General features: G+C 46.8%; 1 protein-coding gene across 1 annotated transcript in view; it reads left to right on the plus strand.

Moving 5' to 3' along the window:
- Positions 1-11,133, plus strand: part of LOC137561722 (hepatitis A virus cellular receptor 1 homolog) — a 29,225-nt gene extending 18,092 nt beyond the window's left edge. Inside the window, exons 2-4 of the mRNA XM_068273060.1 lie at positions 5,032-5,367; positions 8,315-8,689; positions 11,050-11,133. Of these exons, the coding sequence (XP_068129161.1) occupies positions 5,032-5,367; positions 8,315-8,478 (500 nt within the window). The 3' untranslated portion in view covers positions 8,479-8,689; positions 11,050-11,133. The remainder of the gene's footprint in view (positions 1-5,031; positions 5,368-8,314; positions 8,690-11,049) is intronic.
- The last annotated feature ends 2,409 nt before the right edge of the window (positions 11,134-13,542 follow it).

A 13,542-nucleotide genomic window follows, 5' to 3' on the forward strand; every position in this document is an offset into this window, starting at 1 on the left:
TGTAATGCAGCAATGTTTCACCAGAAAATAATCGGAATACAGCAATGTTTCACCAGAAAATAATCGTAATTCCGCAATGTTAACCAGAAAATAATCGTAAAGTGGAAATGTCTCACCAGAAAATAATCAGAATGCAGCAATGTTTCACCAGAAAATAATAGTAATGCAGCAATGTTTCACCATAAAATAACCGTAATGTGGAAAGCATTTCACCTGAAAACAATCTTAATGTAGGAACTTAGCATTTCACCAGAAAATAATCATAATGTGGGAAGCATTTCACCAGAAAATAATTGCAACCTGTACAAAAAAAAAAGAAAAAAGCATTTACTTACCTCCTCTCCCGGCGCGCAGCTCACACGGCTCCTTCTGTGAAACTCCCACCACACTGACCGTCAGAGAGCAGGGCTACAAGAAGATGGCGCCCGAAGCCCCGTACTGGAAACACAAATAGTCTACAGTGCAGGGCTTTGGACACCATCTTCCCGTAGCCCTGCTCACCTGCCAGAAGATTTTGCAGGCTGGAGAGGGGAGCTGCGGGCTGCGGGGAGTGAATAAGCGCTGTGTCAATTAGACACAGTACCAGTTCACCACGCGGTCCCACAATTTGGAGGGGGGTGGGCACAGTGTCCCCCCCCCCAACCCCCAGCTATACATTTACAGATATTTTACTTTTCAAAATGAACACTGGGGGATTATCAGGGTTTTCTTTGTTTTCGACAGCATTTCCTGAACAGTAGTTATCTGCCAAAATAGTAAGGTACCAGGAGCCAGCCTCCCTACACACTTGCACACTATTTTGTCACTTAGACTTTGTTCAGGAAATCCCCCATGAGGAGATGGACAGGCCCAAAACCTGTCGGTTCTGTCAGATTTTAACTTCCTACTTTTTTCGCTATAGTGGTCCTTTAATAGCACTTCAGATTGTGTAGCAGTGTAGACTAGAAATGATTTGTAAAGTGCTCTTCCCCCCTGCTGAATTCCTCTCTCTCAGAGTATGCCAGTATCAATACAGCAGGTGTATTGGTTACCTCAGCAACAGCAATTTCCCTCACACACTGCACTGTCTGATTAACCTTCCTAGCTCCTCCTATTTTACAACAGTTTAACCTCTTCAGGACCATAGGCAGGGCCGGATTTACCATTAGGCACTGTAGGCAAGTGCCTACAGGTGCCTGATGATGGAAAGGCGTCTCACTGTCCTCCCCTAGTGCCTCCCTCCCTTCTTCCCTATGCAGAGGTTAATGAAAGGTTACTGTAACGATTGTGGAATTCTCTCCATGATCAGCGCACAAGGCATGCGCTGACACTGCGGAAATCCTCCACAAGCGTATAATTTGCGGGAACCCAGCAAAAGGTGCAAGGCACCTGTAGAGGGAAATTCCTGTCGGCAGGTGGAGCTGTGGAGTGCAGAGGAACAGCTCCTCTGCCCTGCCACACACGCCAGACAGGAATTGCACGAGGGGCAGAAACGCAATCGCAAGAGAAGCGATTGAGAATGAGCACAGAGACAGATTGTATGTGTGTGCACCAAACTAGTCGCCAACCCGCGACGGTGCGCACACAACAGCAGATATGAAGTAAGAACGCGATCGCGAGAGGTGCGATCGCCAGACGTGACACAAGGCTACAGCAAGGCAGAGCACGAGAGTAGCAAAGGCACAGCAAATCATACAATGAGGAGACAAGGAAAATAACAAACGCTAGCTAAACGCGAACACCGCACTCATTCGCAACAGTGCACGCGTTCATGCGCGGTCCCCGCGTGATAAGCACAACAGGGACAAGCACGCCTAACTAACCACCGACAGACAAACATAAAACAGAGGACGCGAGCGCTTGCTTAACGGTTACCTCACCGAGCCTCCAGCAAGCGTTCGTACAAGACAAAACAGATACGTGAGCGATACAATCCACTGCTCTTTCCGCCAGAGCGAGTGCGATCCAAGAAAGGAAACAGAGCGAGCTGGATCCACTGCTCTTACCGTCAGAGCGAGTGCGATCCAAGTAAGCAACAACAGAACAGAAGGGGTCTACCAGTAACAACCGCTGCTCTGGTTAGCACCCCACAGACAAACAGAACAGGCAATACAAATGATGCAATCCTCACTGCTCTAGCAAGGCTGCCTAGTGCAGTCCCTGAGAATTACTCTAAGCTAATCTTCAACAAGAAGCAAGGCTGACACTCTCCGGAGTGTTTCACAGGATAAATCCTTATGACCAGCGAAGGTCTGTGATATCACATGGTATATATAGAGCAAGCCCACAAGGGATGTGGCTAGGCAATTTGCATGACAAACGTATGCAAATTCCTCAGGAGCAGCAAGCTGAAAAACTGACAAAAGGTCTCTCTTCCAGAGACCTGCAGAATGCAGACCTGAACAATGGTCAAAAAGCTGCCCGCCTGCACAGGCAGCTGAGCAGATCATTACAGTTACTCATCCAGCTTTTGCCATTCCTCCGACAAGATCTCGCTTCAGTAGGGGGCACCACTAGCTACTTAATACTGAGGGTACCTCTGGCTACCTAATGCTAAGGGGCACCTGTAGCTACCTATGATTGGCAAGGGAAGTAAGGGAAAGTGACAGCTGGGCCAGCCAGCTCACTTGTGGTGCAGTTTGGTGGGGGTTGGAGGTTCATTGACATTGAAGTCTAGGGTGCAAAGACATTTGTGCCTATAGGCTCTTGTGATGTAAATCTGGGCCTGACCATAGGCTTACACCCCCCTAGGGACCAGGCTATTTTTTACAATGTAATGCTCTCCAGCTTTAAAAGCTTGCTGCAGAGCCATACTATGTAGCACACAAGTGATTCCCCACCCCCCCCCCCCCCCCCCTTCAGCCCACCAACAGAGCTTTTTCTTGGTGGGCTCTGGTTGCTGATGTGATGTTTATTTAATTTGTTTTTATTTATTTGTACTTTATTTTTAAATAAATTTGTATTTTTTTTTCTATGTTCATTAACCCCCTCCCTCCCCTCGACAGCCAATCACAGCGATCGGCTCTCATAGACATCAGCCTTTTATTGATACTGGGATAAGTCCTTAATAAAATTATTATTACTATTGTTACTTGGTGGTTTGATGGTGATTGATTATGATTGCCTAGATGGACACTTTTCTTGTACATATCAGCCTATGAGAGCCGATCGCTCTCTGAGCCTCTCCTGGGGACAGCCGAATGACACGGCTGTCCCAAGTACAGAAATACATTGGATCCAGTGGCGTAGCTAAGGAGCTATGGGCCCCGATGCAAGTTTTACAATGGGGCCCCCCAAGCACTCTATACATGACAATTGATACGGCGCACCAAAACCTGCCAATGGCAACTACAGTGTCTGAGGTGCAAGGAGGGTATGGGGAGCAGTTTGTTAATGATTATCACTATTCAAAGTATCTATAGAAGTGATTATTATGAGCACAGGACCCATAGAGAGCTAATACTGTAATTGAGGCAGGGCCCGTCGGGGCCCCTCTGGCCCAAGGGCCCCGATGCGGTCGCTACCTCTGCAACCCCTATTGCTACGCCCCTGATTGGATCGCAGCGCTGTACAATGTAAATAGATGGCGGTTTCATCGTCTAACAGTCTCCTATCGGCGTTCGCCGCTGGTAGAATGATGACTGAGCAGAGCTCTGTCACTCAAGCTGGGATGCGTGCGCATCGGCGTGCGATCCCCTGCAAACCACTCCCCCAGGACTTAACACCAGTTGGCGTTACGCGGTCCTGGGGGAGCCACCATGCGACCACCAATTGGTGTTAGGCGCAGTACCAAGGAAGTTAAGAAGGAAACTGCACTATCTAGGCTGATAGGCGGCATCAGAGGCACGGGAGGAGAGGTGGATGAGGCGGGCAGCCGATATCAGTAGGTGCCAGCAGGGGCGTTACTACTATCCTAAAAGATCCGGGGCACTTTTGGGTACTCCAGACCAAAAAATGGGTGTGGCCACGCACCAAAAATGTGGGTGTTGTCATGGGTGTGGCCAAATTTACATGAAGTTAACAGCGGTCTAAGTAGGCCTGCCCAGCAAAATGTTGAATGAAGCTCCCATCTCCATCAATACAAAAAAAAAGGCATACTGGGGCATTCTGGGTGTTGTGTGGTGCCATGCTGGGTGCTGTGGTGCCATGCTGGGTACTGTGGTGCCTCTATAGGGCATACTGAGTGCTGCAGTGCCTCTATGGGGCATGCTGGGTGTTGTGGTGACATTCTGAAAGCTGTGGAGCCTTCATAAGGAGCATGCATCATTGTGTGTGTCCTCACTGTTCCTTCCACCGAACTTCACCTAGTTCTCAGCAGAGCAGCAAAGCGGGAGGAACTACTCATCTCCTTCATCCACTCTCCAAGTCTGGAGAGCTCTTCTGTAGCTGACAATTCTCCCCCTAGCATCCGAGAATCAGACGCTAGACCAAGCAGCCGGAGATGAGTACTGCTGCCTGACTCTGCCTGGAGGGCATCCGGGGCACCCCAGAATAGATACGGGGCATGTGCTACTGATCTTTAGGGCTAGCAACACCCCTGGGTGCCCGTATGGTTTTTGGTAGACCGCAGAGTAGGGTGTGAAATGCAGTTCTTTGTAGTCATGCAGTTTAGGTGGAAGAAAGATCTCAAAAGCTAGGACAAAAAAGAGCTACAATACAAAGGCCACACAAAAGACGACCAATCAAAACTGCTCGTCTTTCAGATCTGGAAACAGGCCCACAAAACAGTCCAAAGAAAAGGTGAGTGATATGAAAATATATCCAGTGTCCCAAAATGGAGGTGCTTAGGTCTAGTATTATTTGTTGTGATATTCAGTTTGAGTTGAGGAAGAAAGTATATCACCCACGAAACGTGGTGTCATTGAATAGTAATGGAGGTTGACCCATTGTTGTGGTTTGATTCATTGGTGGTAAGTCTGACTCTTATTCTCCTTTTTTCTTTCTTTTGGTATTTCTTTTCAACACCTCTTATAGAGTTTTTTTCTCAATGTTTATAGCGTTCCTTTGCCTGTGTATACCTATACTAAAAGATCTCCTTGTCTTCCTTTCCAGCGGTTTCGCAGACAGGCTCGCTGCTCATAGAGGGGGTAGAAGGACAGCCGGTCACCCTACCGTGTACTTACAAGGGTGCCACCACCACCATGTGCTGGGGGCGTGGCAGCTGCCCCAAGTCCCAGTGCAACGATGTCCTTATCTGGACCGATGGAGAAAAGGTCACACATCGGTCATCCGACCGCTACCGCCTCAATGACCAGATCCAAGGAAGGAAGGTGTCGCTAACCATCACTCAAGCAAGAATGGATGACGAGGGGACGTATTGCTGCCGTGTAGAGCATGCCGGGTGGTTCAACGATGACTTATTTGAAATCAAACTCAAAATGAGAAAAGGTAGGAGAGTAAAGATGGAGGATTTGTATGGCCTCATTTACCAGGGTGAGGAAAAATGCAATAAATTACCTGTAGCAACTAATCAGAAGACCAGAGGTGTATCTAGGGAAAACAGTGCCCTAGGGCAAACATTGAAATTCACCCCCAGGGAGTGGGGGGGGGGGGGGGGGAGTGGGGGGGGGGGGAGTACCCCTCAACTATTTTAATGTGTAGTCTCGGTTGATTTGGTTGTGTCCAAGTTGAAGAGAACCATGGCCTATAACAATTGAATATCGCAAGAGGTCACCGTGTAGAAATCCCCCAAAATAACAGGCAGCTTGTCCCCCAAAAGATTTAACCAGGCAGCAGAATGTCCCCATGATAAAAACTAGAATCTGTATGGAGAACACCAAGAATGCTACAGAGCAGCGCCCCAGTAAGAGGCACTCATGGCATATGCCATACCTGCACCCCTGTAGATACATCTATGCAGAAGATGTCCCCAAAGTGCGACTCCGCTTTTGTTAAAACCCAGTTATACGATTCAAAAAAGAGAGAAAATTGATGAGCAATAATTAATAATTCAATAAGGTGCCAAAGTTCATAATTGATTCATGGATCAGAAGATAGCTTATGGTTCCTGTGATTGTAACCAGGGGCATAACTAGAAATCACTGGCCCCCCCTGCAAAACTTTGGATGGGGCCCCCTCCCACCAAACTCCTCCCAGCCGCAGCTTATTACACTCACTCTGTCCATCTCTGATAGAGCAGAACTGGCTCTGCAGACTTCCCCAGCATCCCTACAGCACAGAGCATGTGTGGAGAGGTAGAGAGGTTGGGGCCAGGGCTCTGTACACAAGTGCCTGCTGCACACTGAATAGGGGCTGTCTACAAATCTTTGTATGATACCTTATTGGTGGCTGAGCAGATGCAGTCATTAGAACAATTGGGAAGAGAGCAGAAAGTTTTTTCCCTACTATCCCTTAGTTGTCAGTCTCTCAGGACAGGACCCCCTCTGGCTTCTGGATCCCTCTGCAGCTGCATCCCTTGCAGGGTCTATTGTTATGCCCTGATTGTAACAGCCACAGGCTCATCTAAAAGACAAAAGGAGACCAGGAGGAGGAGTGTGCCAGCAAACAGGCGAGTATGCTCCAGTGAAGGACATTACATGGGAGAGACCTTGGGGCCCAGCAGGCAGTGGCAGCAGCACAGATTTTCAATATATTTCATGCTGAAATCTATTAAAAGTCTGTGTACAGAATAAAGCCCCATCTACACAAAGCTACATCGGAGCGATCCGGCGGCTCAATTAGCCTCTTTCGCATCCCTGCGCGTACCTGCTGCGTCACCGCTCGCCCGCGCGTGCGTCGCATTCGATCCGCCCTCGTCCCCGCCCGGCGTTGCTTCCGCTCGATTCCCTGCCATTGTCCCCTCGTGGGGAGCGAGCATGGAATCGGCGGTGGAGAGATCCGATCTGTCGGATCTTATCAATCGAGCCGCATCAGTGGCACATCGGAGCCTCATCTACCCGTGTAGATGAGGCTTTAGATACCTCTCTGATCATATTTCAATCAGAGCGGGATCTATCTGATGGTCGAACCTGGTGGCCACCTTTACTCTCGCTTAACTTGACTGGACCTTGTGACCTGATGTTTAGTGATGTTCACTTCTAGGAGAACTCATGGAGAAGCATGTGATTAGTTTGATCAGCTGATAGATTTGCAAAGCTCTTTGATTACATCCTGCTATAGCACATGACCATGACTAGCTAATCAGAGAGTTCCATATCTTTCACCTGACCAAACTGATCACATGCTTCTCCGTGAGTTCTCCTAGACATGAACCATCATGATTGATGTTATGAAACCATCAATATCCACGTTCACCTGTGTGTGGAACAGTATCTCAGTGATGCATTACATGGAGTTCCACTAACCACCAGCAGGTGTCGCACTGCAGTTCCCAACTTACAGATATGTTTACATGCTGCAAATGATACCACGCCTATTCCTTTTTGGGAAGCACATACTTTTCACATGCCGCGTGCAATCAGAGAGTACTGATGCCAGAATGATCAGAGGGACACTGGGCAATTGGTATTGTTTAACCCATTAGCAGCTTCATATATAGTTTGCGATAAGTGCACTGCTTTTGACCTCAGCCGGCAGAACTCATCGTGCTGTAAATTCTTGGAATGCTTTGATCTCTCTCTGCTGGCAGAAAATATAGAAGCTGAAAGCAGTCCTCCGCTATTGTCTCACACTGCCCCTAGTGGCCATAGATAAACATTTCAGCAGTACTAATTATTGGCATGGAAATATAACAAATATAAATAAATGTGCCTAGAGCACAATCAATCGTCTAAATAATTTGGCTGTTAAAGAGTTAAATTGAAATAAATATGGCAGCCTCCATATACCTCTGGCTTCAGGTTTCCTTTAACTCACAGTGCCAGATCATGGATACATTTCCACAGTGGAGACATTGGTCTTTATTTCATTAACTTTTCTCCTAATTTGTAGGCAGAGAAAGAGGTTGACACTAAATGCACTGGCAGGGATGCACTAGTGCCTCTTAGGTGTGGTGTGCTCCAGCAAATGTCAATCTGTTGATACGGATTCTCCTAAGTTTTCTCCCAGGAGATAATTTTTCATTTTCTCTAAAAAATAATTTCTCAGCACTTAGCAACTGAAAAAGTACTAAAAATAGGTAAAAAAAAAAGTAACATTAAACATATTTTGAGCATTCTCTTACTTGCTGGGTGCTTCAAAGTTTTTAATGCAAAATTGTGAAAGTATCTTCCAGGGAAATCTCAGTAGGAAAGTTGTATGGGGGCGATAGACGTCAATAAAAGCTCGATGGATGTTCTAACGCTACTTTGTGCTGCTGATAATAAAAAGTAAACATAGTTTGGGCTGGAATACCATCTTAAAGCAGTATACTGTATTGTTTTCTGTATTTCTTCAGCTCCAACAACAACTCGTCCTCCTCTGACCACCACTACAAAGGCTCCTACAACCACCACTACAAAGCCTCCTACGACCACTACCACTCCGCCATCTACAACTGCATCAACTACAACATTACGCCAACCTCTCCAAGGACTACTCCATCACCCAGACCTGAAATAGTTACCACTCTGGAGCCTGCTGAAGAGACAACGGTACTTCCAGTAACAGATGAAGATGAAGGTGGTACGGCTCCACAGCCTACATCTAAAGAAGATACTCCATCACCATCTGTGGGTTTTCCCTACGACTTTATGACAACTCGACTTCCAGATGTGAGGACGCACCTTTCCACCATCTAAGTCAACAAATGATCCAGAGCCCAGGACCACAGGTAATCTTCACTGTCAACAGAAATCAGAGGCATGGCAAAAGAGGATGGGGGAGGATGGGGGTTAAGTGTCACCTCCAGGGGTCATGTTGTAGGGGGATCAAAGGGCTTCTACCATCCTGGACATCTTGTTCTGGAGAGTGCTGTAGATATGCCTACAACAGTGTTGCTCTAGTCAGTTTTGTTAATAGGTTGCCAATAGTTTTTCAGTTTATTCTGATCTTTGTAATAGCTATTATTATTACATATTTTTTTTTTTTTGGGGGGGGGGGGGGGGGTGCTTGGCCAGTGGAGGGAGGTGGGGCTTGGTTTGAAGATGCTTGGCTAGTAGAGGAAAGCATGATGGATTTGGAGAGGCTTGGTCATTGAAGGAAGGCAGAAGAAGGAATTGGAGGAGGAAGGCATGGGGCATTAGGGGAGGCTTGGGCTGAGGAGAAAGGCATGGGCATTAGGGAAGGCTTGGACAGAGGAAGAAGGCATGGGGGATTAAGGTGGTTTTGCCAGTTAAGGAGAGATTGGGTGAGGCCTGGCCAGTGCAGGGAGGTTGAGGTAGGCTTGGCCAGTAGAGGAAGGTACTGAGATTTGGGGTAGGCTTGGACAGTAGAAGAAGGCAGGGACAATTGGAGGAGGCTTGTCCAATGAAGGAAGGCGGGGGAATGGGGATTTGGAGTAGGCTTGGCCAGTAAAGGAAGTCTTGGCCAGTGGATGATGCAAGAGGAGGGAGATTGGGGAGGTTTAGCCAGTGGGGGAAGGTGGTGGCTGACTGGAAGAGCCTGGGCCATTGGAGGAAATCAGAAAGGATTGGGGGAAGCTTGGCCTGTGGAGGAAGGCAGGGAGAATTAGGGAGGCTTGTCCAGTAGGGGGGGGGGGGGGGGGGAATTGGAGGAGGCTTGGGCAGTAGTGGAAGGAAGGGAGAAATGGGAAAGGCTTTACCAGTGGAGGAAAGCTGGGGGGATTTTGGGAGGCTTGGCTAGTGAAGTGAGGCATGGACAAGTAGGTTTGTGGGAGGTTTTGCAGTAGAGGAAGATAGAGGAGAGGGGGATTGGAGGAGGCATGGCCAGTGCAGGAATGGAGGTTTGGATGAGGAGTTTGGGGGAGGCTTGGCCAGTGGAGGAAGGCAGGATAATTGGGGGAGGCTTGGTCAGCAAAGGAAGGCAGGGGTATTGGAGGAGGCTTGAACAATGCTGGTAAGCATCGATGAGAGGTTTGGGGGAGGCTTTTTGGCAGTAGAGGAAGGCAGCGATTATTATTATTATTTAGTATTTATATAGCACCGACATCTTCCGCAGTGCTGTACAGTGTATATATAGTCTTGCCACTAACTGTCCCTCGGGGAAGCTCACAATCTAGTCCCTACCATAGTCATATGTCTATGTATGTATTGGTGTAGTAGTATGTATTGTAGTCTAGGGCCAATTTAGGGAAGGCCAATTAACTTATCTGTATGTTTTTGGGATGTGGGAGGAAACTGAAGAGCCCAGAGGAAACCCACACAGACACAGTGAAAACATACAAAACTCCTTGCAGATATTGACCTGGCTGGGATTCCGTGCTGCCCCAGGGATACTTTGGTGTTGGCTTGGCCAGTGGAGGGATTGTGGGGGTTAACTGGGGGAGTCTTGACCAGTGAAAAAAGGTGGGAGGAGGGGTTTTGGTAGACGCTTAGCTAATGTAAGTACGAAGGAACTTTTTAATACATTAACTTGTAAATGCATTTCTGCAGTGATGGCCTATATCTATAGAACATTTTTATTGAGAATAGAATGTCACTTTAGGCTACTTGCACACTAAGACGTTGCGTTAGGTGCCACGTTAAGGTTGCATAACGTGCACCTAACGCGACTCCTGGTGCTCTTCTATGTGGACGTCAGAGTGAGCCGCGTTGTGCAGCTCACTCTGGCGTCCGTGATGCCGTGATGCGTACTCTTGTGCGCATGCGGCATCAGGTGGTCCCGCCCGGCCAATCACCTTCACAGAGCGGCCGCTCCAGGAAGTAAACACTGCACGTCACAACGTGCAGTGAATATTAATTAGCCATGTGCCTGGCCGCTCTCCGCTCCTCCCCAACATGACTGCGCATGTGCAGACAGTCTAACGCGGCTTAAGCTGCTCTAACGCCGTAGCATGCTGCACTTTCGGGAGAACGTGCAGCGTTATATGTAACGCAACGTGGGCTGTGTGAACAGCCCACTTGTGTTACATTGCTGTGCGTTGGGGGAGCGTTACAGGCGCACTAACGTGTATATGGGGGAGGGTTGTATCACAGCTGAACAGGCAGCGGGCTGTAGAGGGGTGTCATCTACTGTTGTGACGTTATTTTTGCACGTGAGGATAATTATACTTCTTGGCTTCCATATCTGCAGTGCTTTCTGATGTCGCCTATGAATCCAACGATGTAGAAAAAGAACATTACAACCCAAGTGGCCAAATCCCGCCACAGCACGACATCAATTACGGCGAAAACGGTAAGATAAACATAGATTAGAGAGGTTAGAATCCAGTGCAGCATAACTACACTAGCATACCAGTTATCGGCAACTCACCTAAACAGCAGTCTCAACCAACCAGCACAAATTGCTGGCAGTACTCACAGTGGTGAAGGTCAACTTCTTAGGCAGTTTGTGGGCTCTGCTGTGCTTAGTGAAAATGACATGATAATAGCGCTGTATAAGCTGGGCCTATAATACAGAGATAATGGTATGTATATAGAGTGGGGTATAGTGCTGTATTAGCTGGGCCTGTAATACAGAGATCATGGTATGTATATAGAGTGGGGTATAGTGCTGTATTAGCTGGTCCTATAATACAGAGATCATGGTGTGTATATAGAGTGGGGTATAGCGCTGTATAAGCTGGGCCTATAATACAGAGATAATGGTATGTATATAGAGTGGGGTATAGCGCTGTATTAGCTGGGCCTATAATACAGAGATCATGGTATGTATATAGAGTGGGGTATAGCGCTGTATAAGCTGGGCCTATAATACAGAGATCATGGTATGTATATAGAGTGGGGTATAGCGCTGTATTACCTAGGCCTATAATACAGAGATCATGGTGTGTATATAGAGTGGGGTATAGCGCTGTATAAGCTGGGCCTATAATACAAAGATCATGGTGTGTATATAGAGTGGGGTATAGCGCTGTATTACCTGGGCCTATAATACAGAGATAATGGTATGTATATAGAGTGGGGTATAGCACTGTATAAGCTGGGCCTATAATACAGAGATCATGGTATGTATATAGAGTGGGGTATAGCGCTGTATAAGCTGGGCCTATAATACAAAGATCATGGTATTTATATAGAGTGGGGTATAGCGCTGTATTACCTGGGCCTATAATACAGAGATAATGGTATGTATATAGAGTGGGGTATAGCACTGTATAAGCTGGGCCTATAATACAGAGATAATGGTATGTATATAGAGTGGGGTATAGCGCTGTATTTCCTGGGCCTATAATACAGAGATCTTGGTATTTATATAGAGTGGGGTATAGCGCTGTATTAGCTGGGCCTGTAATACAGAGATCATGGTGTGTATATAGAGTGGGGTATAGCGCTGTATTAGCTGGGCCTATAATACAGAGATCATGGTATGTATATAGAGTGGGGTATAGCACTGTTTTAGCTGGGCCTATAATACAGAGATCATGGTGTGTATATAGAGTGGGGTATAGCGCTGTATAAGCTGGGCCTATAATACAGAGATCATGGTATGTATGTAGAGTGGGGTATAGCGCTGTATAAGCTGGGCCTATAATACAAAGATCATGGTATGTATATAGAGTGGGGTATAGCGCTGTATTACCTGGGCCTATAATACAGAGATAATGGTATGTATATAGAGTGGGGTATAGCACTGTATAAGCTGGGCCTATAATACAGAGATAATGGTATGTATATTGAGTGGGGTATAGCGCTGTATTTCCTGGGCCTATAATACAGAGATCATGGTATTTATATAGAGTGGGGTATAGCGCTGTATTAGCTGGGCCTGTAATACAGAGATCATGGTGTGTATATAGAGTGGGGTATAGCGCTGTATTAGCTGGGCCTATAATACAGAGATCATGGTATGTATATAGAGTGGGGTATAGCACTGTATAAGCTGGGCCTATAATACAAAGATCATGGTATTTATATAGAGTGGGGTATAGCGCTGTATTACCTGGGCCTATAATACAGAGATAATGGTATGTATATAGAGTGGGGTATAGCACTGTATAAGCTGGGCCTATAATACAGAGATAATGGTATGTATATAGAGTGGGGTATAGCACTGTATAAGCTGGGCCTATAATACAGAGATCATGGTGTGTATATAGAGTGGGGTATAGCGCTGTATTAGCTGGGCCTATAATACAGAGATCATGGTATGTATATAGAGTGGGGTATAGCGCTGTTTTAGCTGGGCCTATAATACAGAGATCATGGTGTGTATATAGAGTGGGGTATAGCGCTTTATAAGCTGGGCCTGTAATACAGAGATCATGGTGTGTATATAGAGTGGGGTATAGCGCTGTATTAGCTGGGCCTATAATACAGAGATCATGGTATGTATATAGAGTGGGGTATAGCGCTGTATTACCTGGGCCTATAATACAGAGATCATGGTGTGTATATAGAGTGGGGTATAGCGCTGTTTTAGCTGGGCCTATAATACAGAGATCATGGTATGTATATAGAGTGGGGTATAGCGCTGTTTTAGCTGGGCCTATAATACAGAGATCATGGTATGTATATAGAGTGGGGTATAGCGCTGTATAAGCTGGGCCTATAATACAGAGATCATGGTATCTATATAGAGTCGGGTATAGCGCTGTATTAGCTGGGCCTGTAATACAGAGATCAT

This window comes from Hyperolius riggenbachi, chromosome 3 (assembly GCF_040937935.1).
Source record: "Hyperolius riggenbachi isolate aHypRig1 chromosome 3, aHypRig1.pri, whole genome shotgun sequence".
Classification (NCBI taxonomy): Eukaryota; Metazoa; Chordata; class Amphibia; order Anura; family Hyperoliidae; genus Hyperolius; species Hyperolius riggenbachi.